The 25,581-nt window shown below is 39.1% G+C and overlaps 4 protein-coding genes across 8 annotated transcripts; 3 read left to right on the plus strand and 1 right to left on the minus strand.

The window, feature by feature from the left end:
* Positions 1–993: 993 nt before the first annotated feature.
* agbl2 (AGBL carboxypeptidase 2) lies at positions 994–12,964 on the plus strand. Of its 5 annotated transcripts, XM_087842908.1 has the most exons (23): positions 994–1,129; positions 1,284–1,334; positions 2,762–2,891; positions 3,171–3,338; positions 3,466–3,573; positions 3,723–3,873; positions 3,976–4,231; positions 4,428–4,829; positions 5,061–5,203; positions 6,276–6,435; positions 6,622–6,748; positions 6,837–6,937; positions 7,100–7,194; positions 7,305–7,380; positions 7,493–7,588; positions 10,264–10,344; positions 10,476–10,551; positions 10,640–10,792; positions 10,921–10,951; positions 11,031–11,242; positions 11,363–11,474; positions 11,591–11,747; positions 11,867–12,964. In XM_087842908.1, the coding sequence occupies exons 1-23, from the start codon at positions 1,121–1,123 to the stop codon at positions 11,936–11,938; spliced, it is 2,967 nt and encodes a 988-aa protein (XP_087699034.1). In that variant the 5' UTR covers positions 994–1,120; the 3' UTR covers positions 11,939–12,964. The 5 variants fall into 5 exon arrangements, 4 of the variants coding, with proteins under 4 accessions (XP_087699034.1, XP_087699031.1, XP_087699032.1 ...); XM_087842905.1 differs by having other exon boundaries at positions 995–1,129; positions 11,591–12,964; XM_087842906.1 differs by having other exon boundaries at positions 995–1,129; positions 7,493–7,564; positions 11,591–12,964.
* On the minus strand, positions 12,099–15,179 carry tmem17 (transmembrane protein 17). The gene is made up of 5 exons (XM_006795740.3): positions 14,974–15,179; positions 14,709–14,812; positions 12,759–12,872; positions 12,502–12,645; positions 12,099–12,419 (listed from the first exon to the last, which is right to left on the minus strand). The coding sequence occupies exons 1-5, from the start codon at positions 15,086–15,088 to the stop codon at positions 12,342–12,344; spliced, it is 555 nt and encodes a 184-aa protein (XP_006795803.2). The 5' UTR covers positions 15,089–15,179; the 3' UTR covers positions 12,099–12,341.
* A 362-nt stretch (positions 15,180–15,541) lies between these two features.
* LOC102797369 (E3 ubiquitin/ISG15 ligase TRIM25-like) lies at positions 15,542–18,204 on the plus strand. Its single transcript, XM_006795739.3, has 6 exons — positions 15,542–16,123; positions 16,311–16,406; positions 16,697–16,930; positions 17,006–17,162; positions 17,273–17,317; positions 17,417–18,204. Exons 1-6 carry the CDS (start codon positions 15,542–15,544, stop codon positions 17,935–17,937), a joined length of 1,635 nt encoding a protein of 544 aa, XP_006795802.3. The 3' UTR covers positions 17,938–18,204.
* Positions 18,205–19,433: 1,229 nt separating this feature from the next.
* On the plus strand, positions 19,434–23,618 carry LOC148101904 (E3 ubiquitin/ISG15 ligase TRIM25-like). The gene is made up of 6 exons (XM_087844333.1): positions 19,434–20,042; positions 20,126–20,221; positions 21,367–21,612; positions 21,704–21,857; positions 21,960–22,022; positions 22,102–23,618. The coding sequence occupies exons 1-6, from the start codon at positions 19,449–19,451 to the stop codon at positions 22,629–22,631; spliced, it is 1,683 nt and encodes a 560-aa protein (XP_087700459.1). The 5' UTR covers positions 19,434–19,448; the 3' UTR covers positions 22,632–23,618.
* Positions 23,619–25,581: the final 1,963 nt, after the last annotated feature.

Raw genomic sequence — 25,581 nt, forward strand, 5'->3', positions numbered from 1 at the left:
TGTGTGTTAGTTATGGGCAGGAGGAGACGTACAGAGCACTGCATCTGAATCCAAGTCTAGGAGTACAAGAACTTGGGTGTCCTTAAGGATAACAGGCTGAACTGGAAGAGCAAAACAGGAATTACTGGGAGATGAGCAGGCTCTGTTTCCTAAGTAAGCTGTAAATCCTTCAGTATGTGCAGATGGAGATGGAAGCATTCTATCACTCAAGAGTGGTGAGTGCAGTTTGTACTGTGGTCTGCTGGGGGAACAGGATCAGAGCTGATGATATCCACAGACTGAATAAACATATCCGAAGAGCTCGCTATGAAGAAACTGTTCTCCACTATAGGTAATCCTGACCATCCTCTGCACCACTGGACAGGCAGTGGAGCATCTTCCCTAACAGACTGATTTAGGTCTGGACAGATATAAGAAATCTTTAATATCACATCTTATTCCCCTCTATAATACAATATCTGGTAGAAAGGCATCTGCCAGAGCAGGGTAACCAGATGGCAACAAGCTAAACGCTGTGAGGGACAAAGTTGGGCACATGAAGAATGCTGAGAGGTATACTAAACTGATTTTGTGGTTGTTTTCATCATATTCAACGAGATCTGCAGAGCTTTTGCCTTTTTTAGTGACTTTTTACTTTTCCTGGTGAGTATGTCATTATAGCCTAGGCTAATAAAAAGCCTTCCCTTCATAGACCATGGATAAAAGCCAGACTATTCAACGGTCCAGCCGAAATGTGAGACAGGGGACAAAGACTAAAAATGCTGTGCAGTCCCGTATAAAGAGGGTAATCTAGTCACCGTACTGCCATGTAATGTTATTATTATTATTATTATTAATCTTATAATAATGTTACTATTAGTATTATATTGTTATTATTTGTAACTATAAAAGTATTTTGAAAATGTATGTAATATTTTACACAAAGTATTTTTTTTCTTATCGACATCATCATCGCGCATTTCCTAGATTTTTTCAGTAAGTTACCTGTTTCCATGGCAACTTTGGTGTTGAGGCTTTTGGTTGCTTAGCAAAGTCCCCCGAAAAAGGTTGTTCGATGTAGTCTTACTTACCTCTAAAAAGTACACTTATATTTCGCCGGGGGGCCGTGGTACAATCAAATATGAGCGAGGTAAGTGGCCGTCAGAGTGTGATAAACGTAGAAAGTTCTAGCACGGTCAGAAATGTTAGCAAGCTGCCAAAAGAATTTATGCTAACGATAGTAGTGGCGTTTACACGCTCGAAAATGTAGTGAACAAGGGGTTTAAGTTGCTGTCTTCATGCAGGAATGCCAGGTTAAGATCCCCGTGAGAGATTCCACACTCAAACCTACACAGGTAATTTGGAGTTTCTTTGTTTAGGTTAAATGTTATTTTAGTTTACTAAAGCAGAGCTCTGATACAGCTACTCATTCACAAGGGGTCGCCAGAGCGGGCAGTTGTACGTGTTTGATTTGGTAGATCTTTTTTAAACAAAAGCCAGGCCTAACCCTTTGTGAAAAATGACCCTGACGAAATAAAGGGGAAAAAGATGGGGTGCGGGGTCTTGATATTCAAACTAAACTGTAAAGATCCAATCAAATCTAAAAATCAATGAAAACCGAACTATATGAAAAACCAAAAGAATAAACATTTCCTTTGGAATTTAAACGATGTGAGAAACCACTACTGAAATGTACAAAATAACTGTTTTTGTCTTTTGGTCATATTTTTCTGATACAGGTTGCACACACGGGCAAAACACATTTTTGTCATTGAAAGTATTGCAGTGATTTGTCCTGGACTACCAATGGTGGAATATCTTGTATCAGATCAGATTCTGTTGTGTCTCTTTGTAGGAAAATGGGGGGTATCAGCTGGTTTTGATCTGTTGCTTTGATTTGAAATTATACAGTCAGAAGATTATATACACTTATCGTGGGCTTAAATATCAAACACCAAATTGTAATTTTCGGGGGGGTTAATGAATTCTTTGAACTTTTCTTTTTCCAGGCTGGAATGATTGTACAGCCTATATTATTAAAGAATTTAAAAATAAAAATTATTTAGGATTTTCTGTATTCCAGACACAGGGTCAGAAAGTATACAGACACACTTTAACATAAACAGTTGTACATAAGTTCAAATTATGCTGATGTGTCACCACTTTCCCAAGGTGTGGAAAAACACCCAAACAGTCATACTCAGGACAGGAAATCTAAAGTTTTATGTTCAGACAAGTTAGCAAGTTAGCTATTTAGTCATAATGGCAAGTATATATTTGGAGTGAAACTTTCAAACTTAAGCCCTCTGTACCAGCTGTCAAGCATGGTGTTCGTAGCGTCATGCTTTGGGGCTGTTTTGCTGCCAGTGGTACTGGTACGTTATTCAAAGTGAGTGAAATAAGGAGGACTACCTCCAAATTCTTCAGCTAAAAACAACAGCTAGACATTTAAAACACAATGCGCCTTTCCAAAAGGACAATGATCCTAAACACACACATACACAAAAAACATTGTTCAAAGAAATTATTAAAAGCCTAAAAATCCCATGACTTTCATTCCAGTGATGAGTGTATGTAAACTTCTGAACTCTATGTATGTAACAGCTAATGACCGACGGAAAGACCTGAAAACAGCATAACTGAAAACATCCACTAGAAGATGTTGAATTTTTTTTATTTTATATTGTCTTGATTACAAACCAGTATTGGTTAAGGTGCTAAGTTATATATGTTTATTGGTTAAATTTGATCCAGCACTGATTACTTATATTTTCCTGACCAGGCAGAGAAAACATCAACCATGGTCAGCTCTGCTGTTAGGAATTGTGGAACTGCCCACCAGCTGGACACAGCAGACACCAGTTACTCCCGCACAGATGAAGATGATGAGGAACTGACAAAGATGAAGCAGTGTAAGCTGTTTTCATAAAGGGTGTTATTGTTTAACATGTATGTAGCCTAAATGTTGCTGATACACGAGTGTCAATGTAATGAACTTTTGAAAAGCAAGCATGGTCATCTCATTTCAGTTTTACATCTTTATATATTTAAAAAAGTGCTGTTTTATAAATGAGATAACTGCATCTGTCAGCGTAAACCCCATGAGGCAAGTGGGCATACATGATGAAGATTGTAGCAAACAACATGATTGCTAAAATAGCATTAAAGGTGTGTTTCATGTTCCCACTCAGTATGTAGAGACCTAAGTCAGAAGCTGAGGACCACACAGCTACTCGTTACCATCAGTGGTGGACGACCTGTTATAAGTCTCAGGCCTCCACCAGAACTGGTCAACTTCTCATGCGGCATCCGCTGGCCAATAGAGTGTGAGGTCATCAGCGACATTATCCATCACATAGGTAATGCTTCATCTCAATAAAACTTTGATGTCACTGGGTTTTTTTAGTGGTAAGAATAAAAACCATACCAACAATACGTTGAACAGAAATTTGGCATTCCCTTGTTTAAAATGAGTGTATTTTCTAGAGTGGGACCCACCAGAGCCAGAGCCCTTCTATCAGTGCACAGGATATGAGAGGACACCCATGCCAGTCGGAGAGGAGAGGGGGAAGGTGGTATTCTGCATTGACCATGGTAACTCTTAACTGTCATCATTGGGATTTATGTTTGCACTTCCAGGTTATTTCATATGTACTTTAAGTTATATACTGTATACTGTCACTATTCTCTGAAAAAACAATGTAAATTCAGTGCATTGTTTTTGTTCTTCTGACCCTTTAAAGCTGCTAAGCACCCATATTTCACCTACTCTCGTATTGGAGGAAGCAGAGAACCCATTAAGCGAGCCACTTTTTATGATGTCAGTCAGTCAGAGCTGACTCTCAAGTTTGAGTCACGGTTTGAGAGTGGGAACCTTCAGAAGGCCGTCCAAGTGTGAGTCTGCAGGTTTATTGTTCTTTTCAGTTGTATATTTTCACTTTTGGAGTAATGTTAGGTTCAGTTTGGATCTCTGCTCATATTTTCTTGCCTGTTCAGGGGTGCCTATGACTATGAGCTGACCCTGCGCACAGACATGTACACAACAAAGCACACGCAGTGGTTTTACTTCAGGGTCAGGAACACAAAAGCTGGCGTCACCTACGGCTTCACTATCGTTAACTTGATGAAGAGGAGCAGTCTGTATTCACAGGGTATGAAACCGCTCCTCTACTCTGAGAGGGATGCTGAAGAGAATGGTGTTGGATGGAAACGCGCAGGTTCAAATATCAAATACTACCAGAACTGCAGTCAGGTAGGTGGCATCTGGATTAAGTTTAACTATGATACCTTATTTAACAGAACCAATCACTTTCTCCCTTTGAACATTAGCTGAGAATTAAATGTATGAACATAGTGTAGAGGTAATCTGTCAAAGATTAAAGCCTGAATTGAAAGTCTGACTGTAGACAGGATTGTTTCTAAAAGTATATTTTCTCTGTGTCACTTAGAATACAAAGGACAACAACAGCGATGGCATCACCCTTTACTCACTCTCCTGGACTCTCCAGTTCCCTTATGATTCAGACACCTGCTACCTGGCCCACTGCTACCCCTACACATATTCACGCCTGCAGCGCTACCTTAACCGTATTACTTCCAACCCTACAGTTAGGTCATACTGCAAAGTACGGGTCTTGTGCCAAAGTCTCGCTGGAAATGCTGTGTATGTGATAACAGTAACACCCCAGGACTCTAACAGAAGGGACGACAAGACCAAGAAGGCTGTGGTGGTGACAGCCAGGGTGCACCCAGGAGAATCCAATGCATCCTGGATGATGGAGGGATTCCTGAACTTTCTTCTCGGTGACTCAGATGATGCTCAGCTTCTCAGGGACACTTTTGTTTTTAAGGTGCCTGTTGTCTCTATTCTGGCTTAATGTGTTAATCCGTACTGAAATACATTGTAAATTTGTGTGTTTGTTTTTTGTTTGTGAAAGAAGATAACAATCAATATAACATAATAAACCTATTTTTTATAATACACTTGTTTTTTTAAACGTATTGTTACAGATCGCTGTGTTTTTCTAGTTTTAATTATGGCAATTAAGCTAATTTTTGTTTGCTCCTCTTTGGTGCTGCAGGTGGTCCCAATGTTGAACCCAGATGGTGTCGTGGTGGGTAACTACCGCTGCTCTCTTGCAGGCAGGGACCTCAACAGAAACTACAGGACACTGCTCAGAGATTCCTTTCCTTCTGTGTGGCACACCCGAAACATGGTGGAAAAGTGAGACTTGATTAGGGATGCAACGATACCAATTTTTTCAAACCGATACGATACCGATACTTGGATCTGAGTACTTGCCGATACAGAGTACAAAAACCGATACTTCTACCACACACACACACACACACACACACACACACACAAATGCAGACAGGTTTTATTTTATTCTCTGCCAATAAAAAATTAAGTCTTAATAAAAATTATCACAAAAAAATTTCAAGTGAAAAATAAGCACTTCTCTTAAATTATTGCAGAGTCTCCACATTGTAATTTAACAAAATATCACTGAACTATTGGCACTGTCCCGAGCTTTCAGAATAATAAATAAACACTTCTGTTTATTTATTATATTTCATATCGCAGCTCAAGTATGCTGAGAAGACGGTGCAATCCTATGTTTTCCACGACCGCCATTGGCTGGTCATCCAGAGCGATAAAATGAGTCAGAGCCTCTGTTATTTTAACTGCCCGTGGATTTTCTCTTGATTTTTCATCACTTTTCCAAAACCTGAGTTAAAGTTGGCTGTTCCGGTCCACACTGCTGACATTTTGTTTAGCCTAGCTACAGCAGCCTCCAGTTTCTCTTTTTATCTGGAGCTGCCAGTCTCACTCGCCTAACCCTGTGCCTGTTTAGCACGGGATGTCCCCCTAGTGGCCAATCTAAAAAACTACAACAGAAATGACAAGCCACCCTCTGATTAATGAAATAAGTTGGTATCGGTTCATGGTATCGGTTAACTTTTACGAGTATGAGTACACACACATTTTACAGTATCGGCCCCGATACCCGATACCAGTATCGGTATCGGTGCATCCCTAGACTTGATAAAAAAAAATGCTAAATGCTAACAAAAAAAAAAGAAAATCATTTTTGACATGTTTAGAGTTGCTTAATCAAGCTCAAGATATTTCTCCTTTGAAGTGCCTCAGGCTTTCCAATGCATTTCAAATATGATGATTACCAAACAGCCTGTGCATACACAATTTTTAAATTCTTTTTTCTTTTTTGATTGTGAATGTTGACTGAATTTGTTTCTTAATTGAAATCTCTGCCACGCTGCATTTTCCTCAGATTACTGGCCGAAAGAGATGTAGTTCTTTACTGTGATTTTCATGGTCACAGCCGAAAAAACAATGTCTTCATGTATGGCTGCAAAAACAAAGCCGACTCTACACTGAAACTTCACGCGAGAGTCTTTCCACTAATGATGAGCAAGAATGCTAGCAATAAGGTAAAGTGTATTTTGTCTGAGGGCTTTCAAACAGTGTTGCTGACTTTTAAGATTAAAGTTCTACATTTTTTTCTGTGGTTGTATGGGCCTTACCTTACCCACCTGTTTGTCACTCACCAGTATTTAAACTTCAAGTTTACTACCTATCAAACTCTTGATATTTCATATACACTGTTCTTTTCTTAGTTCTCCTTTAACAGCTGTAAATTCCGGGTGCAGAAGAGCAAAGAGGGCACAGGACGAATCGTCATGTGGAGACTTGGCATCAAAAACAGCTACACCATGGAGGCCACCTTTGGAGGCTCCACTTTGGGTGAGTAAAAAACTTTCTGAAGATGTGCATGTTTTTTGTAAGCTTGCACATATCACGTAAGCGGATTTATAATTTGCTGAACTCTTAGGCGACAGGAGAGGAACACATTTTACTACTCAAGACTTGAAGTCCCTGGGTTTTCACCTGTGTGACACCCTCCTGGACTATTGTGACCCTGATCCAATAAAGGTGAGAGATTAAGCAAATATAAAAACATATACTATAGTAAGCTCCAGCTCAGTCTAGTTGCTATTGTATGACCGTTAATAATAATCCTGGATACTTGTGTTTTGATATAGTGACTGTATACGTATGCAATTATTTTAATTTTGTCTGTGCTTTTTATTTGAGATCACTTACTGTCTGACAGAATTGGCATTGCTGCAAAAGGAGTTCAGAGAAAGACTGGGCCAAGATTTGGGCAACAGCTCTGACCTCGAAACCAGGTGATAAAAAGATATATTTTATCCATACTAACCACACTTGGGCAATGTGAGATTGGGAGAATATTTTCTGAATTAGCCTGAATGCAAACATTTTTCTTTTGCTCTCATAGCACAAGTGGTTCAGATAGTTCAGATTCAGAAGGACTCCCACTTCATTTGCTGAACCAGCCAGAAACATATACAGAGGTAAACTGAATACACTAATACACCGAAGCCTCCAGCACCTGTTTGACTGTAGTAATCAGTTTTAAGTCATATGTTCTGTTAGTTTACAACATGCTTCTGTTTTCTGTCACAGCAAACTCCAGTGACGAAAAAAAAGAAACACTTCAGGAGTCATAAAGAGAGGAATAGACGACGACCAAACAGAGTAAAAAACAAAACACAGCAAAAGGTCCTGAAAAGCAACACGAAAAGTCTTTAATCAGCCAGATCTTAAATAAAAGAAGAAGTTGGTGATTCTTAAGTTCACCTTGACTTTTGTTTGATTTTAGCCATTATCTCAAAATATTTAATCTTTTTCTGGTCTGGCCTTTTAGAGACTGGCATTTCTGCAGATTCCTTGAACCATTTCATGGTTTTATGCACTTTAGAGGGAGAAATATGCAATTGCTTTTAAACAATTCTTTAAATTTTTCATTTTTTTAATACCTAATCATGATTACAGTCACCCATTGATATCACCTTTCTCATTTCACATCATTATTTTATTATTGCAATTATTGCGACATTATTAGCCCACATTTACCATTATCCCAGCATGTTTTAAAAATGTGATGCAGGCCTGAAATGCAGGACTGTATGTATATTAACAAATGAAATGATCGAACAAAAGAGGAAATATTTTGAGGTAATCTAGTCTGGAATAAAAGTCAAAGTCCATTTAAGATTTGAATTTTCATTATTTATATTGTAGATACTGTCAGAAATGGTCTCCTGACCTAAGTGTTGAAATGTCACATGGGCCAAATATAAAATCTGAAAATCTTCTGCAGCCAACTCAGATATTTAGTTATAGCTCTGATCATCACACATCCAAAAATTATTTCCTATTAATTACAGGCTATTGGACAATTTTAGGGTCAAAATTGGGTCAAAAGAATAATAGTAAGTACATTTTAATCCCCATTATTTTGTTTCATTACTCCAGTTTCTTTTTAAATTATACAGTGGCTTGCAAAAGTATTCGGCCCCCTTGAACTTTCGCACATTTTGTCACATTACAGCCACAAACATGAATCAATTTTATTGGAATTCCACGTGAAAGACCAACACAAAGTGGTGCACACGTGAGAAGTGGAACAAAAATCATACATGATTCCAAACATTTTTTACAAATAAATAACTGCAAAGTGGGGTGTGCGTAATTATTCAGCCCCCTTTGGTCTGAGTGCAGTCAGTTGCCCATAGACATTGCCCGATGAGTGCTAATGACTAAATAGAGAGCACCTGTGTGTAATCTAATGTCAGTACAAATACAGCTGCTCTGTGATGGCCTCGGAGGTTGTTTAAGAGAATATTGGGAGCAACAACACCATGAAGTCCAAAGAAGAAACCAGACAGGTCAGGGATAAAGTTATTGAGAAATTTAAAGCAGTCTTAGGCTACAAAAAGATTTCCCAAGCCTTGAACATCCCACGGAGCTCTGTTCAAGTGATCATTCAGAAATGGAAGGAGTATGGCACAACTGTAAACCTACCAAGACAAGGCCGTCCACCTAAACTCACAGGCCGAACAAGGAGAGCGCTGATCAGAAATGCAGCCAAGAGGCCCATAGTGACTCTGGACGAGCTGCAGAGATCTACAGCTCAGGTGGGGGAATCTGTCCATAGGACAACTATTAGTCGTGCACTGCACAAAGTTGGCCTTTATGGAAGAGTGGCAAGAAGAAAGCCATTGTTAACAGAAAACCATAGGAAGTCCCGTTTGCAGTTTGCCACAAGCCATGTGGGGGACACAGCAAACATGTGGAAGAAGCTGCTCTGGTCAGATGAGACCAAAATGGAACTTTTTAGCCAAAATGCAAAACGCTATGTGTGGAAAACTAACACTGCACATCACTCTGAACACACCATCCCCACTGTCAAATATGGTGGTGGCAGCATCATGCTCTGGGGGGGCTTCTCTTCAGCAGGGACAGGGAAGCTGGTCAGAGTTGATGGGAAGATGGATGGAGCTAAATACAGGGCAATCTTGGAAGAAAACCTCTTGGAGTCTGCAAAAGACTTGAGACTGGAGCGAAGGTTCACCTTCCAACAGGACAACGACCCTAAACATAGAGCCAGGGCAAAAATGGAATGGTTTCAAACAAAACACATCCATGTGTTAGAATGGCCCAGTCAAAGTCCAGATCTAAATCCAATCGAGAATCTGTGGCAAGATCTGAAAACTGCTGTTCACAAACGCTGTCCATCTAATCTGACTGAGCTGGAGCTGTTTTGCAAAGAAGAATGGGCAAAGATTTCAGTCTCTAGATGTGCAAAGCTGGTAGAGACAGACCCTAAAAGACTGGCAGCTGTAATTGCAGCAAAAGGTGGTTCTACAAAGTATTGACTCAGGGGGCTGAATAATTACGCACACCCCACTTTTCAGTTATTTATTTGTAAAAAATGTTTGGAATCATGTTTGATTTTCGTTCCACTTCTCACATGTGCACCACTTTGTGTTGGTCTTTCACGTGGAACTCCAATAAAATTGATTCATGTTTGTGGCTGTAATGTGACAAAACGTGGAAAAGTTCAAGGGGGCCGAATACTTTTGCAAGCCACTGTACAATGTAAAAAGAAACTGGAGTAATGAAACAAAATAATGGGGATTAAAATGTACTTACTATTATTCTTTTGACCCAATTTACTATTTCATAAAAATTTTAAGCGAAATTGCAAAACCCTCATTAAAGGTTCTTTGGGATACCAAAGGAAATTTCAATAGAAAATTCTGTTTGATTTTGGAACCACTCCAAAAGGATATTATCCAGTAAAACTGCATCTTATCCTGTTTAGTTTAAAATTCAAACGATTCCAACACTTTGGGAATCACTGCTGTAAACAATACTGATGATCTTTGCAGGAGCCTGACGTGCCCCCTGACAAAACAATCAAAGAGAGCGTCCAAAAGAGGCCTGCTGAACGCCACAGGAAGAAACCTCACGTATGAAACAGCATCCAAACGTGTTTGTGGTCTTCACAGTAATACCAAATACACTACAATATTGAGGCTGGTAAACGGATGAAGACATTTACTGATCCTTAATTTTACTTAATTTCAAATTTGTCAATCAGGAAAACTCAGATCTACGTTACAGTCCAGAACCACGCCCACTTCACAGCAAATACACCGGTGCTTCACCCCACAAAGGTAAGGTTTATTTTGGAGATTCAGTCTGCAGGTAAAGGTCAAAGTATTTCCAAACTAATGTGGAGCGCTTGCTTGACTTACTTTACAGGTGATCCGGACATGGAGACAGGACAGCCGGGGCACTCCTCTCCCCCACTGAACCTCACGGCTCTCATTCCACCGTCATCAAAAATCATAAAGTCCAGCCAGCATCAACATCACGTCCACAGCCAGTCTTTTACCCCCTACAAATTCTACAAAGGTTTGTCTGTCTGTACACTTCTTTCAGGTGGAACTAAATTATATTATTACTAATGTTAAAAAGTCAGTCAATTCAAGTTTGTATCAAATTGTCGCTCCTCTGTAGTGAAACTTGTCCTCCCCTTGCAGGGCTGCCACCTTTGCTTACATCAGGCCACGGGTAAACCTCACAATCTTATTATATCTTTATCATTAAACAGAACTAAAGATTGAGAAGTGTTGTGTCTCTTTTGTGACAGATCTCCCAAATTCACCTATGTGAATATGTCTCCAGAAATTATTCCAAGAAGGCATCTACTGACAAGTCTCAACAACAACAAATTCAGTGGCAGGCACATTTTTAGAGACAGCTCTTCATGGCTCTCACATTACGTTGATGCAAAAGAGACCTCGCGCACAGAAATGACCGAGACCAAAGGGTATAAAAGGGAAGAAGACAATTCCTCAGAAGGTTGGGCTGCACATTTGTTATATTAATAAAGACTAGTCAGTTTGTAGTTAGTTATTGTTGTGATACATTTTCATGAAATAGATCCATCACTGTTACTTACTTTACTTTGACTTTATTCAGTGTTCAGACATGATGTTCAGAACCTGAAAGCTCATACTCGTGACACCTCCCTGAAGGAACCCAATTCATGCAGATTTTTTGTGCCTGTGCTTAGGGACCTAACAGGAATAAGGTGAACTTCTCCATTATCCTCTTAATTCTGTAATTTATTATTTCTGTTAAATAGTATGATAATAATACAAGCATTGTTCATTTAAACCCTGCTCTCTCCTTTTTCAATTTCCTCAGAAAAAGCAACGACAAAAGACACGGGGGTATTTCTTCATCCCCCATGAGAGAGCAACTTCCACGTCCACAGAGTGACACAGTCAGCGTGCTTCAGGCTAAGAACATTAGGCTCTATCACTTTGGAGAAGAAAGCCATACAACTGTGACTCCACAAGAAGTAATGGTCAAAAGGACATCACAGTCAGCCTTGCACAAGCGAAAACCTCTAATCTGAGAAGTACACACTTAATTTATTTACGTCAGTGATGGAATTTTTTTTATTTTTTACTTCAACAGCTGTTTACAAAAGAAACCATAGAAAAAAAATACTCAGTATGGATCAGAGGGAAGGGAAAACTCCAGGAATAGTTAAAAATGCCTCTTATTAAACATGAAATAAATAAATTGACTCTGAATTTAATCACTTTTGTTCCTTTTTGCTTAATGTTAATGGCCCTGATAAAGACCTGATTTATGGCTGAAAAATCTTCATCTTTGGATCTTTCTAACAAACGACAAAGGATTCACATCATGTTCATGTTTTTTTTAATGCAAAATGTGAAAACATATTAATAAAATAAATGTTAATAAAATACAAAAAATATATGTTAAAAATCCCCTATTTTCAATAACGGATCTTGAGTATCAGCTACCCCATGCAGCATGTCTAAGACAAAATGTGACAGTTTCTTGTTGTCAGCCTGTGACCCTGGAGATGTGAGCAGAGGTTTTGCCCAGATGTGTCCAGATGTGGACGTCAGAGTTTGAGAAGTCAGTCAAACTGTCGCAGATGAAATTGGCTTTCTGTGTGTCTGACCACGTCGCGGAGCGCGACAAAACCAGAAATGGCCTGGGAGCATTCAGGGATAAAATCCGTGTTAATAAATGTAGCTATGAAATTCTGAAAATGTTGACAATGCAACTTACCATACCTGTGTGAGTATGAATAAGGCAAGGACGATGTGAACACCTCTCTCCAGGGGCTGAACGAGGATGGCTTCATTAAAGAGCTGAAACAGGATTAATGGAAACTGCAGCAGGACGCTCAAGAGCCAAAATCCAGCCAGCTCTGGGACCTTCAACAAACACAGTCATTTGACAAGTTTCCATCTGTGCCGTCCACTCACTGGGTTTCTTTACATATAATTATACAAATATCCTTATTTCATATGTGAATGTATAAATGCACCTTTTGCTGCAAGTTCCCGGCATAACCAAGGTAGAGTCGAATAGCCTCGATCAGCGTCATCAGGATGAGAATAGTAACAAGGATGATTTTGTAGTAGTCTGACAAAGCAGGATACTGGTGGAAATAACAAGCCAAACAACACAGTTTATAGTCTAACACTAAAACTTGTATCCACTTTGTAATGTTTTTTTTAAAATGCTACACTCTGAGATAAACTTATGCAAATTTCGTAGCCAAAGGAGCTTGCAAAGAAAAGCGTCTGGACTTCTTTAAGTTGCTTGAAGACGTTTCACCTCTCATCCGAGAAGCTTCTTCAGTTCTAAGGTCAAATGGTGGAGAGTCCCAGATATAAACCTAGTGGGAGTATCCCCCCACAGAGGGACAAAAGGACCCCCTGATGATCCTCTAATTGCCTGAGCCAAGGTGTGAAACTGGGTGTGGGTCCCAATCAGCCAGAGTTTCGGGGGAGCTCATTGTGTGGGGGGATACTCCCACTAGGTTTAAATCTGGGACTCCCCACCATTTGACCTTAGACCTGAAGAAGCTTCTCGGATGAGAGGTGAAACGTCTTCAAGTAACTTAAAGAAGTCCAGACGCTTTTCTTTGCAAGCTCCTTTGACTACGATGACCTGGATCACTGAGAACCTTCACAGACTTATGCAAATTTCCTGTTGCATATTCAGATTTACTTTTTTAAAATAATAAGTATCGAAAAAAATCAGATATTACTGTTTTGGGATTTTATGTCCAGCTGAAAACACTCAAAAATATTTACGTGTTGACTTTAAAGCAACTGAAATATAAAAATTTTGCAAAGTGCCAAATGTGTCTCAAATGTTAAATCTTGTTCATTCTTCCATATCCTTGCTTGTAAACGTATGATGTGATTTTTTTTTCTGCTTCTCTTCATAACCACTTGTGTATTTTGGAATGTTTTTATTGGTAAGATTACAGTTTCCTAACAAACTGGGCCAAAGTCTATGTTTTTGAAGAAAAAAAAAGCGTGAAAACGTGGCACACAGTACTACTAAAAGGTCAAATACATTTAACATATTTTTAACTGAATGTGATTTTTGCTAAATAATTACACTGAGTATAAAAGGAAGCCAAGGTTTGTAATTTTTGATACATAATAGTCTTCTTGCTATCATGTATTCCCCTTTTTGTCTCAATAACCTTTAAAATTGGTATTTACTGTTAATTCAGTTGCTGTTTTGTCCAGTAACTATGCTTCAGTGGTGAGCTACATGTTTCATGTGGTGCTCACAAATAATTAACAAAAAACACTAAAACAAAATCTGAGCACCCAGTTGAAAGTTTTCCAGGATTTACTGCAGCTTCATTCCCTTTAATTTGTGCCCACGTTCATTGTATCCCACAAACATTTGTGTAACTTAGGGGCTTTAATTTAGTACCTCGGGCACAGGGTAGGTTGCAGAAGACATTCGACATGTTAACTTGAGAGACCTTCAGGCACCTGTGGAGTTTCCAGCATGACAGGATGGAGCACCATGTCACAAGGGGAAAAGTAATAACTACCACTTAGTTATTACTTTTTCCCTTGTGACATGGTGATCATCAAATTCACACTTTGGATCCATGGCCAGGAAACTATGCAGCAGATGGTAGAGTAGTTAGCATTGTTGGTTCACAGGAAGAAGGTCCTGTGTGGACTTTGCATGATCCCCCTGTGTTTGTGTGGGTTCTCTCTGGGTACTACCAACAGTCAAAACACATGCAGTTAGTGAGGTTAGGTTATTTATTGAATCTAAATCGACTGTAGCTGTGAATGGTTGTCTGTCTTTCTTTGTTAGTCCAGTGACACACTGGCGACCTTTACAGGGTGGACCCCTGATGCTGAAATCCAGCATACCACAGAAAGGTGCATAACAGTCTAAATAAGAGTGGAAAGGGTCAAGACTGTAAACCAGAATTATGTTGGCATAATACCTTAAGCTGCAGCATTACAGTTTCACTGATCCACCACCAGGGGAAGAACCACATGTTAAAGTACAGAGACATCTGGAGCTGGAGGCTTGAAAGAACTTGATTGTCTGAAAACAAATACAAACAGCAGAACATGCACGAACCGAATAAGGAACCTAAGTGCAAATAAACTACTGGAAAGCTTAGTTTGAGTAAACAACAGCCATTAGTGCAGCTACATCAATGCTAACACCAATGCTAATTCATCAGTAACGTTAGCTGCATTCACCGTGTGCCAAAAACGCGTCGCGGTCTTTAGAGGAAGACTCCGTCCGACTCTGGTCAAACAAAACGTTGCGAGAAAAGTCTTCTAAATGTTTTCTAAGTGTCTCCGGGAGCTCCATGGTCCGCTAAATAAAAACATTACAAGAGGAAAATCACTCCGCCTCTTCCTCACTGAGAAACTGAACGCCGTTGTCGTTTCCATGGCTACCAGGGAAATCTCGCGTTCTGTGTTTAAATCTCGCATGGAATATGTTCTTTGTATTTAACCAGAGACCTTTCCTCTTAGTGCTTTTATTAAATAGCGCATCTACCTACAATATATTAATACATCACAGTGGTAAGTAAGTAAGTAAATAAATTATTTATAAATAAATATTAATAATGAACTTTATATTTGAGGAAAAAAATGTCTAACATTTAAAAAAAATAAAAATAAATAATCGAAAAGTAGCTCTGCAGATTTATACGTGGAGCTACATTAGCTTTAGATTTTTGGACGTGTTTGGACAGACTATTAAATCACTTGCACTTTTGTTTCTATTGAAAGTGAAAGTTACAGATGTGGAACGAAGATGGCCGAGAGCTGTGAAGTACTACATTCCTTCTCCTGCTCCATATGCCTGGATGTTTTGAAGAATCCTGTGACTCTTCACTGTGGCCACAGCTACTGTATGGACTGTATAAATGGCTGCTTCGACCAGGAGCATCAGAGTGGTATTTACAGCTGCCCACAGTGCAGACACACTTTCAACCCAAGACCCGTCCTCAAGAAAAACACAGTGCTGGTTGATTTGATGGTAAAAATGTCTGTGAGAGAACAATCCAGCATGCGAGTGAAGGATGAAGCAGGACCAGGGGACGTGGAGTGTGATTTCTGCACTGTGACGAAGCTGAAAGCTGTTAAGTCTTGCCTGGTATGTCTGGCATCTTACTGTGCCACTCACTTGCAACCTCACTATAAGTCTGCTGCGTTTAAGAGGCACAAGTTGGTCGAAGTGTCAGCTTCCATACAAGAGAAGATCTGCTCCAAGCACGACAAGCTACTCGAAGTCTACTGTCGCAGTGATGGGCAGTGCGTTTGTCTCCTTTGTGTGATGGACGAACATAAAGGCCATGACACTGTCTCGGCTGCAGCAGAGAGAAAAAAGAAGCAGGTAATAATATAGTTGTAGACTTCCAACCATCATCCATGCTGCTGTGAATTTCAATTTAAAGTTACTGCTAGAGCTTCTGTTATAGCAGTCATAGGGTTTTAAGGGACTTTTTATATTCAGCTGTATTTCTGTAATTTATCATTTCTAAAGTTTTAAACTTTGATGATTTTGTAATGATGACTTTTAGAAACAACTTGGAAAGAAGAAACAAATAATCCAGCAAGGCATTCAAGAAAAAGACAAGCAGCTCCGGCAACTAAGACAGAAAACTAAAGGACTGAAGGTGAAGTTTTGAATCTGTGTTATGTAATGTAAAGTTTTCCTTAAAAATCTGTTTCTGCAAAGTAACCAGCATTGTTCCTTTATGTCCTCTTATCCTATTCTTGTGAAGGTTTTTTGTTACCTCAAAGGAAAAAAAGTGTAATCAAGAATAAATTTGTCACTTCCAAAACGTCATGTAAATTCTTAACAAGATAAAATTATAAGGTTGTCTAGAAATTAAATGAAATTAATTAAATTAAGCTCTTAAACCAACAACTGTGAGATGTTAAATGGAATTTTTTTACTGCTCAGGCTTCAAGTGATGCAGCAGTTGCTCAAAATGAGAAAGCCTATGCTGAGATTGTTCTGAAGGCAGACAAAAGGCGCTATGCCGTGAACGATCTGATCAGAGATCAGGAGAAGGCCGCGTTGAGTCGCGCTGGGGAGCTTGTGGATCGGCTGGAGAAGGAAATCGGCGAGCTGAGGAAGCGAGAGGACCAACTGAAGCAGCTGTCGCTCACTGAAGATCACATTAATTTCCTGCAGGTACGCAAACAGTCAAATACGTGGATCATATTGTGTGCAGGGCAGCAGTTAATGATGTGTTTTGCATGTTTACAGCACTTCCAGGCCATTTTTGACTGTACAGACCCTGATCTGTCTTCTGATGTGAACATCCAACTGCACACACCTTTCGACTTTGTCACAAAAGCTATTTCTGACCTGAGAGACAAAATGGAAAGCGTGGCCAAGAGCATTGCACAAATATCTGAGACAAGTAAGATGAGAAGTTAGCTAAAATAACGCTTAGTAAAATCATGCTAATCGTTTTTAATTAAATAGAACAGGAAGTGCTACTTTCAATAATATCATGTTTTGTACTTTTAGTTGAAGTTGATCCTGATCCCAAGACAAGAGAGGAGTTTTCTATGTGTGAGTCATTTGTTTACTGTACATATTTTTATTCAGTTTCTGTGCTTTCCGTTACTTTGATTTCCTTGAGTGAATATTTCCTGACATTGTACTTTTCAGATTCCTGCTGCATAACATTGGATCCCAACACAGCATTTGAAAACCTGTTGCTCTCTGATGGAAACACAAAAGTAACCTGGGCTAAAAACCCCCAGAGGTACCCTTACCACCCAGATAGATTTACCAAATATGATCAAGTGTTGTGCACTGAGGGTTTATCTGGTGCTTGCTACTGGGAGGTTGAATGGAAAGGGCCACGGGTTGAAGTAGCCCTGTGCTATAAAGGAACAGAGCTGGAAGAAAGTGGCTTCGGCTACACCGACCAGTCCTGGTGCATTTCTCTTTCTAGCTCCTGTTGCGCTTTTTGGCACAATGAAGTCAAAACTAGAATACCCGTCCCCTGTTCCTCTACAGTGGGAGTGTATTTGAACCACAAGGGAGGGAGCCTGTCCTTCTACAGCGTGTCTGATTCTGGTCAAATGGTGCTCGTTCACAGAGTTCAGACCACATTCTCCCAGCCTCTGTACCCTGGGTTCATGGTCTCCAGAGGAGCCTCCGTTAGGATAATCACACCAGAGTAAAGGGACATCAGAAGCACCAGAATTACATCAGGTGTATCAGTACATGTTTATCAGTATTCCCAAAGTACTCTTCAGTATAATAATACAGTCTGTTGACTCTTGCTCATTATAGCTAAAGCGTCCTTGTTTAAACTATTTTTGTTTGTGAGGCTAAAGACATTAGGCTAACATTTACTGAACTGAATTTATTTGGCAAGTGTGTTTGTGCACATGTTACATAAACGTGCACTAATATATTCATAGAGAAAATCCTCTACAGAAATGTCAATGCTGAGAATTCTCAAACCATTATGTGACTGTTTAATTATGTCAATAAAAGTGGAATTCTTCTTCTCAAAAGACTCATTTCTAAGTGTAATCTTGCAAATACAGATCCATAGAACTGCATTTTAAGATGCTATTATTATTATTTTTATGGTGCACGGTGGTTAGCACTGTTGCCTTATAGCAAGAAGATCCCAAGTTTGACTCCACCATCTGGCCAGGACCTTTTTGTGTGGAGTTGTCATGTTCTCTGGGTACTCTTGCTTTCTCCCACAGTCCAAAGATAGGCAATTAGAGGGGTTTAGGTTAATCTGTAATTCTAAATTACCCATAAGGGTGACTGCGAATGGTTGCCTGTCTGGCGACCCGTCCACCTCTCACCATCTGATAGCTGGGATAGGTTCCAGCCTATCCCAGCTACCATAGAGGATTTTATTTGTATATTATTTAACCTCTTAGGACCTGGCGTCCACATATGTGGACATCACATTTGGGTTATTTAGACCAAAATACTCAATTTTGCTTTACTGAGGCTTGATATCCACTTTCGAGGACATTATACTGCTACTGTTCTATCAAAATTTTAAATGAATATGCTCATATGTGGCTCTTATTTTTCTTAAAAACAAAAATAAGGTAAAAAAAAAAAAAATCTTGTAATTCTTTGTTTTTACATTCATTGGGCCGAATATGTCCAAATAACAAAGAGAAACTAAAAATGCATGCCGTGGAAGAATTCAGGTATTAGGAAGTTAATGTTACAAACTCAAAAGTGAAACCAAATTCTGCCAACATAACTCATAAGAACCAAAACAACAAAAAGGAAATAAACTTATTTAATTGCTTTAAAAAAGGTTGTGCAGCTCACTAAACCATGTATATCTACGAGTGTCCTGTGGTTTGGCCAGAATGTGAAGAATAAACTCTAACTTAGCAAATTACTTCTTTCAAAATAGCCAAAAGGAAAGCAGGGGTTGTTTTACTGACCTGTATCTAAATGGCATTTCTTTCTGAAAGAGAAATAGTTTTGAATCTAGGTAAAAGGTCATGACTGCATTTGATGAAAGGCTGAAAGTTTCACACAAATACTTTCACTTCCAGTTAATGCAGTTATTCTTTAAATCGGAATAGCGGGCGTTTATTGTGCTGTCAATGAGGTCTGAGTGCCCTCCTACTAGGAACAAGCTGCCTTTAAGCCACTCCTTCCTCAGAGAAAGAGAAAGTAACTTCTGTTGTGGAGGAAGAAAATGGCTCACGCTGTGGATCTATTTGACTGCTCCGTATGTTTGGGATTATTGGAGGATCCAGTCACTACTACTTGTGGACACAGCTACTGTATGAAATGTATCAATACTTTCTGGGATACAAAACATGACAGTAAAGAAACTTACAGCTGCCCTCAGTGCAGGCAGACTTTTAACAGAAGGCCTGTTTTGAAGAGGAACACCATTCTGGCTAACTTGTTAGAGGAACATAAGAAAACAACCAGACAAGGTGCTGCTCCTACCGTAGCTTCTGATGATAACATTTATGCTGCACCTGGGGATGTGCAGTGTGACTTTTGCACAGGGAGGAAACGCAAAGCTCACATGTTTTGTCAGGTGTGTTTAGCCTCTTACTGCGAGGCTCACCTGGAACCTCATTTTCAGGTGCCACCGCTACAAAAGCACAAACTAGTAAAAGCTTCTACGAGGATCAAAGAAAGCATCTGCAGTCGTCACGACAAACTTCAGGAGCTTTACTGCCGCACCGATCGGCAGTTCCTGTGCCTCATGTGTGCGGTGGATGAACACAAAGGCCATAACACTATATCCATCACAGAAGAAAAGCAAGAGATGCAGGTTAGTCCGTTTAGTCCCATGTTGTCAACATCTGTTGCACGGCATTTATGAGGTCCTGAAAAGTTTCTGCATTTGTTTAACAGAGACACCTGGAAAAGACCAAATGGGTAATCACAGACAGAGTGCTGGCTTCAGACGCCAAAATGGAAAAGCTGGTGGAAGCTGCAGGCTCTATAAGAGTGAGTGTTATCCACAAACATAAATATGCATTTGTTTGGTTCAGCAAAGGATTTTTTGTGTTTTTAAATACAAAGTTTTATCTCATTTTGAGTGGGAAAAGTATGTAAACCTTAAAAATTAGCAGTGCAGCTAAGGGGGGGAAATCATTTGTTTTCAGCCAGTGCGATGACAGCTGTGAGTCGGTGCTCTGTTGACATTATTTCAAAAGGTTAGTGGAACTGTTAGAGTAATACAAGGTTCATGTTTGGGACTCAGTGGGAGGGGTGAACAAACCTGGCTTAGAATCAATCATTCATTTAATGTAAAAAAACAAATCAACAAACAGTATTTAAAATTAATAGGAGTATTAACTACCGCGTGTCCTAAGCCAAGATGCTGAGCACCAAATTGGTGTGAGAGTTTACAAGTCAGCAATTCAGTCAGTGATTGAATGTGACTTGTTTATTTGGCTTGGATCACTATTGTAACAGTCATAGCAGGCAAATAGTAGGGGTGGGGAAAAAAATCGATACTGTGTAGCATCGTGATATTTTGTTTGCTAATAATGTATCGATACAGGGACAGCAGAAATCGATATTTTGTTACAAAAAAGGTTTTTGTGCTCTGACTTCAGAGCATGTTGATCCTTTTTCTGAGCAAGAATCCTGACATTCCTTCACTGTCCAAATGTGTTTAACTTTTTTTTGGCAGCAATAAACATGACAGTTTACTTATTTTAATTTAAGACATGTTTTATTTTAATTAAGTTTAAAACTTTTATTTAATGTAAAATTATATTTTGTTTTAATTTACTTTCAAATTCTTCAGTTGCTGAAGGGGCTGCATAGTTTTCATAAACTGCATAGTTCAGAATAGCTATAATTGTACCAGATGGTTGCGTTCAGTTAAGTTGGACTAGACTGTAATACAAACCGTTCAGTTTGTCAACAAGAAAACTGAAATGAGAGAAAGACTGAGTGTGAGACTTTGATATTAGATAAAATGAATATTGATAAAGTTTACCTTTATATACAGAATCTGAATATCGCAAAATATTTTTAAAAATTGCAATAATATCGTATCGTGCGTTAAGTATTGTGATAATATCGTATCGTGGGATGTATGGTGATTCCCACCTCTAGCAAATAGTACATTTTTCCTACAGGACGCTGCCTGGGAGGCGTGTGATGACTTTGAGCGGGTCTGTGAGGAACGTATCCTGCTGTACACCCACTTCCTGAGGAAGAAGTGCTCTGAGATGAGAGAGAAAGTTGGAGAGGCTGAGAAAGCTGGAGTGGACTGGACCGAACACCACCTCGGGCAGCTGAAGCGTGAAGTGTTTGAGTTAAGGAGGAGAGAGAGTAAAATCTGTCAGCTTTCACAAACAGAGGATCCCATTCAGTTTCTTCAGGTTATGGCTGCTTTTTGATACTTTAGGCTTATGTCTCATTTCGTCTCCAGTTTGTGAGGTTAAATATTAATATTAATGTCTACGTGTGCAGGGCTTCCAAACCCTGGGTGACCTCCCTGTGCTCACAGACTCACACAGAGAGCTTGACAACCTGACAAAGTTTGTCACTGCACAAAAGAATAAAATGAAAAAGATGAGCGACGAAGAAAAAAACAATCTAATGGATTATTCTGGAAAAAACATCAGTAAGTGTGATCATTTGAGATCATTTGAGATTTTTAAACATCATAACTGTGGTCTCACCTTGTTTACTTAAAAACTATGCTTTTTGTGTTTTTCCTTACAAGTGTCAAGAAGGACAAGGCCGCAGGAGGGACGGACAAGGACAGAACTTCTGATGAAATATAAGAGTAAGCATGATGTTAATGACTACAGACATATTTGAGAGCGTAAGCGAGTCAATCAATGAGTTTTTCATTTTCCCTGCAGACTCCAAAATCGAGGTGGATCCTGACATTGTAGCAGCTTGTCTTTACCTCTCTGATACAAAGAAAGAGATATCATGGTGTGGCAAGGACCAGGCTCATCCAGATCACCCTGACAGATTCACATACTTTTACCAGGCTCTGTGTAAAAATGGCCTCAGAGGAAACCACTACTGGGAGGTGGAGTGGGATGGTGGCATAGTTGAGGTGGCTGTGTCGTACAGAGGGATAGGAAGAAAGGGTTCAGGGAAAGATTGCTGTTTTGGCCACAATGCTCTGTCCTGGAAATTAATCTGCTCTCCTTCTGGTTGCACGTTCTGGCACAATAATCTTCACAAAGGTCAAATTCCTCCGGCTGTCTCCTGCAAAGTAGGGGTACACCTTAATTATGAAGAGGGAACGCTGGCTTTTTACAGCGTATCTGGGGTTGAAAGTTTGACACTGCTGCACCAAATCCAGACAACCTTCACCGAGCCCCTCTATCCCGGGTTTTCTGTGGATCTTGGTGCAACACTGAAAATAAGCAACATCTAGCTGGCACGGCTGGCTGCCTTAACCCAATTTCCCTCGGTTGACAAAGTGATAAAAATAATCTCTGAGTACTTTTTTCTCAGTTAAAAATCAAGAATCGAACAGTAAACAATTACCTTTCCTTTTATTATCCATCTTTTTTCTTTTAAATAGTAGTAAAACTGCATCAAAACACTGATTGATCAACTTTCTTTACCTTTTCCCCCTTTCAAGTAAATAAATTGATACTTTTAAGACATTAAGACATATTTGATAATAAACATAACATGAGCAATTCAGCTACTTCAGTGTCCAAATAGCGGGAAAAGTGAAAGTGGCTTGGGTGGAATTAGTCGCAAGGGAAATCCAAATAGCTCGACACAAATATATGAATATTTCTGAGGTTTCTGCTGTGCGAGTTAAACAGTGGATATTTTTTAAGTCTTTCCCAAGATGGTTGTTAAATGTAAAATCTGACATTTGGCACTTTTTGATGACTCTTACCTCGTTAGTTTTTATATCAAGATGTAAAATGTAATAACAGCTCAACTCCCTGAGAGTTTAGAAGAGAATTCATATTATTCGGCTTCTTCTTGTGACTAAAATCCTCCATATTTGCAGTTTTGTGAAAGACTTGAATAATACAAAACACATAATAAACAATGTAACATGCCTTTTTAGTGTTTCATTTTAAGGCTGATTTTGCAGCTTCCTTTATGCCTAAACCTGAGCCCAAAGAGACTTTGAGAGGATGATTTCTCTGTAACTTAAGTCTCATTTATGCTGCATTTATATTTAGAGCTTTAAACATAGAGGGTGAGTCTTTTTGAGTTTATTGTGTTGTAAGGTAGAGGAACAAAATGAAAACAAGCTTTTGTTTGTTTTAAAGCGATGCAAAACTACTGCTCAACTGACTCAAAGTAAAGGATTGCTTTTTCTGAAATGACTCAAATGAAGGATCATGATAATAATTTATTGTTTACTGATTTTAATAAACTATAATTTACCTTTTTTGATGAGGTAATATTACAGTATACTCTTACATTCATGTTTGCACGAATAAAATAAAGTTGTGATGACATGCGGTTAGAGACATGTTTGATTAAATGCTCATTTCATATTTTTCAGTTCAGTCCTAGAAATTTCTTGGTGACAACATAACTGATTAATCATGAAATTGTGTCTCTGAATAATAATGAAAGCTTTAAACACCATCTGACCATAAATCCCTGAACCACTTAACAGTAGAGATTTTCATAGTATTACCTGTAAGAAATACTAAAGTGCACTGTCACCTCATTTATTAATTATCGAGGATATTTTTCTTTTTCTATTGCGACTTTTAGTATTATAGGGCCAGGAATTTGATAAATATCTTATTTGGCTCAAGCGTGGACTGATCAAAAAAACACGTGAATGCTGCCACGACAGGTTTTTATTCATGCATTTATGTACTGACCACTTGGGGGCATCAATGACCCATTAACGCAAGTGAATGTTTCGCCACTCAAAAAGCAAGTTTTTTCCCCCTAATGATAAGTGAGAAAAATCCACTTTTATGTTCGCTCTGTTTGGATTATAAAGAGAGACTCGCTCTTTAGCTGCTATTTTTAATTCTCTAACAGAAGAAATCGCTGTGTTTTATGTCATAAGTCAAGTTACAGCTTTGAAGCGTCAGTAGCGGAATTTGCTGGAAAATCGGGAATAAGGCGACCCTAGAGTGCACCTCCCATTGACAGGAAACTGTCAACAAGCCACGGCTCTATAAAGAGATTCAAATTCGCTGTGATTTTGTGCGGGAAAAATGGTTCACAGTAAGGACCTGTTTGAGTGCTCCATCTGTACACAGTTACTGAATGATCCAGTGACTATACCTGCGGACACAGCTTCTGTGTGAAATGCATCTATACCCACTGGGATACCAAAAGAAACAGAAGGAGAAGTGCGCAGTGTGACATTTGCACGGAGAGAAAACGTAAAGCTTGCATGTTCTGTCAGGTGTGTTTGGCCTCTTACTGCCAGACTCATCTGGAACCTTATTTTATTGTACCGCCTCTTAAAAAACACAGACTGATCACAGCTTCTATAAATATCAAAGAAAGCATCTGTTGCCGTCATGACAAACTTCAGGAGATTTACTGCCTGACCGATCAGCAGTTTGTGTGCCGGATGTGTGCTCTGGATGAACACAAAGACCACGACATTCACAAAGGTCAAATTCCTCCGGCTGTCTTCCGCAAAGTAGGGGTACACCTTAATTATGAAGAGGGAACGCTGGCTTTTTACAGCGTATCCTGGATTGAAAGTTTGACACTGCTGCACCAAATCCAGACAACCTTCACCGAGCCCCTCTATCCCGGGTTTTCTGTGGATCTTGGTGCAACACTGAGAATAAGCAACATTCGAGATGGTGCACAGTTTCCAATGTTAATGTATTGATCGACAAAGTGATAAAATGATCTCTGAGTCCTTTTTTCCTAGTAAAAAAAATGAAGAATCAAACAGGCCTTTATATCCACATATAGACTCATGTCATAATAACAAAGTCATATTTTTCTTAGCATTTTTTGGCTGTCATAACCAGAGTCCCATAAAATTTTCACCACTGAAAAAAAATTGGTTTAAAAAAATTTAACCAAATAAAATGTACATCTTATTTGTTGTTTATGTTTAGCGTGATTTCTTTTCTATAACCAACTTTGAGCGTCAATATTAGGAGATGTATTATAGTTTAAACAACAGAGCTGTAATAGTTAAGTGTCAATTATGCATTAACAGATGTCCTTTGTCCTTTTTTCCTGATAATTCACTGGAGAAACCTTCACAAAATTACATATAGTTACATAATGTTTATTTACTATTTGTATTGAACTTTATCCTGATATAAGATGCAATAATTTAAAGGTAGTTATACTCTTTAAGTGTTTATATATTTTTCAAAGTGACGGTTAAAAAGAGATTACGTTATTCTGTT

This window comes from Neolamprologus brichardi, chromosome 7, assembly GCF_056152115.1.
Source record: "Neolamprologus brichardi isolate AB-2024 chromosome 7, ASM5615211v1, whole genome shotgun sequence".
In the NCBI taxonomy this organism is placed as follows: Eukaryota; Metazoa; Chordata; class Actinopteri; order Cichliformes; family Cichlidae; genus Neolamprologus; species Neolamprologus brichardi.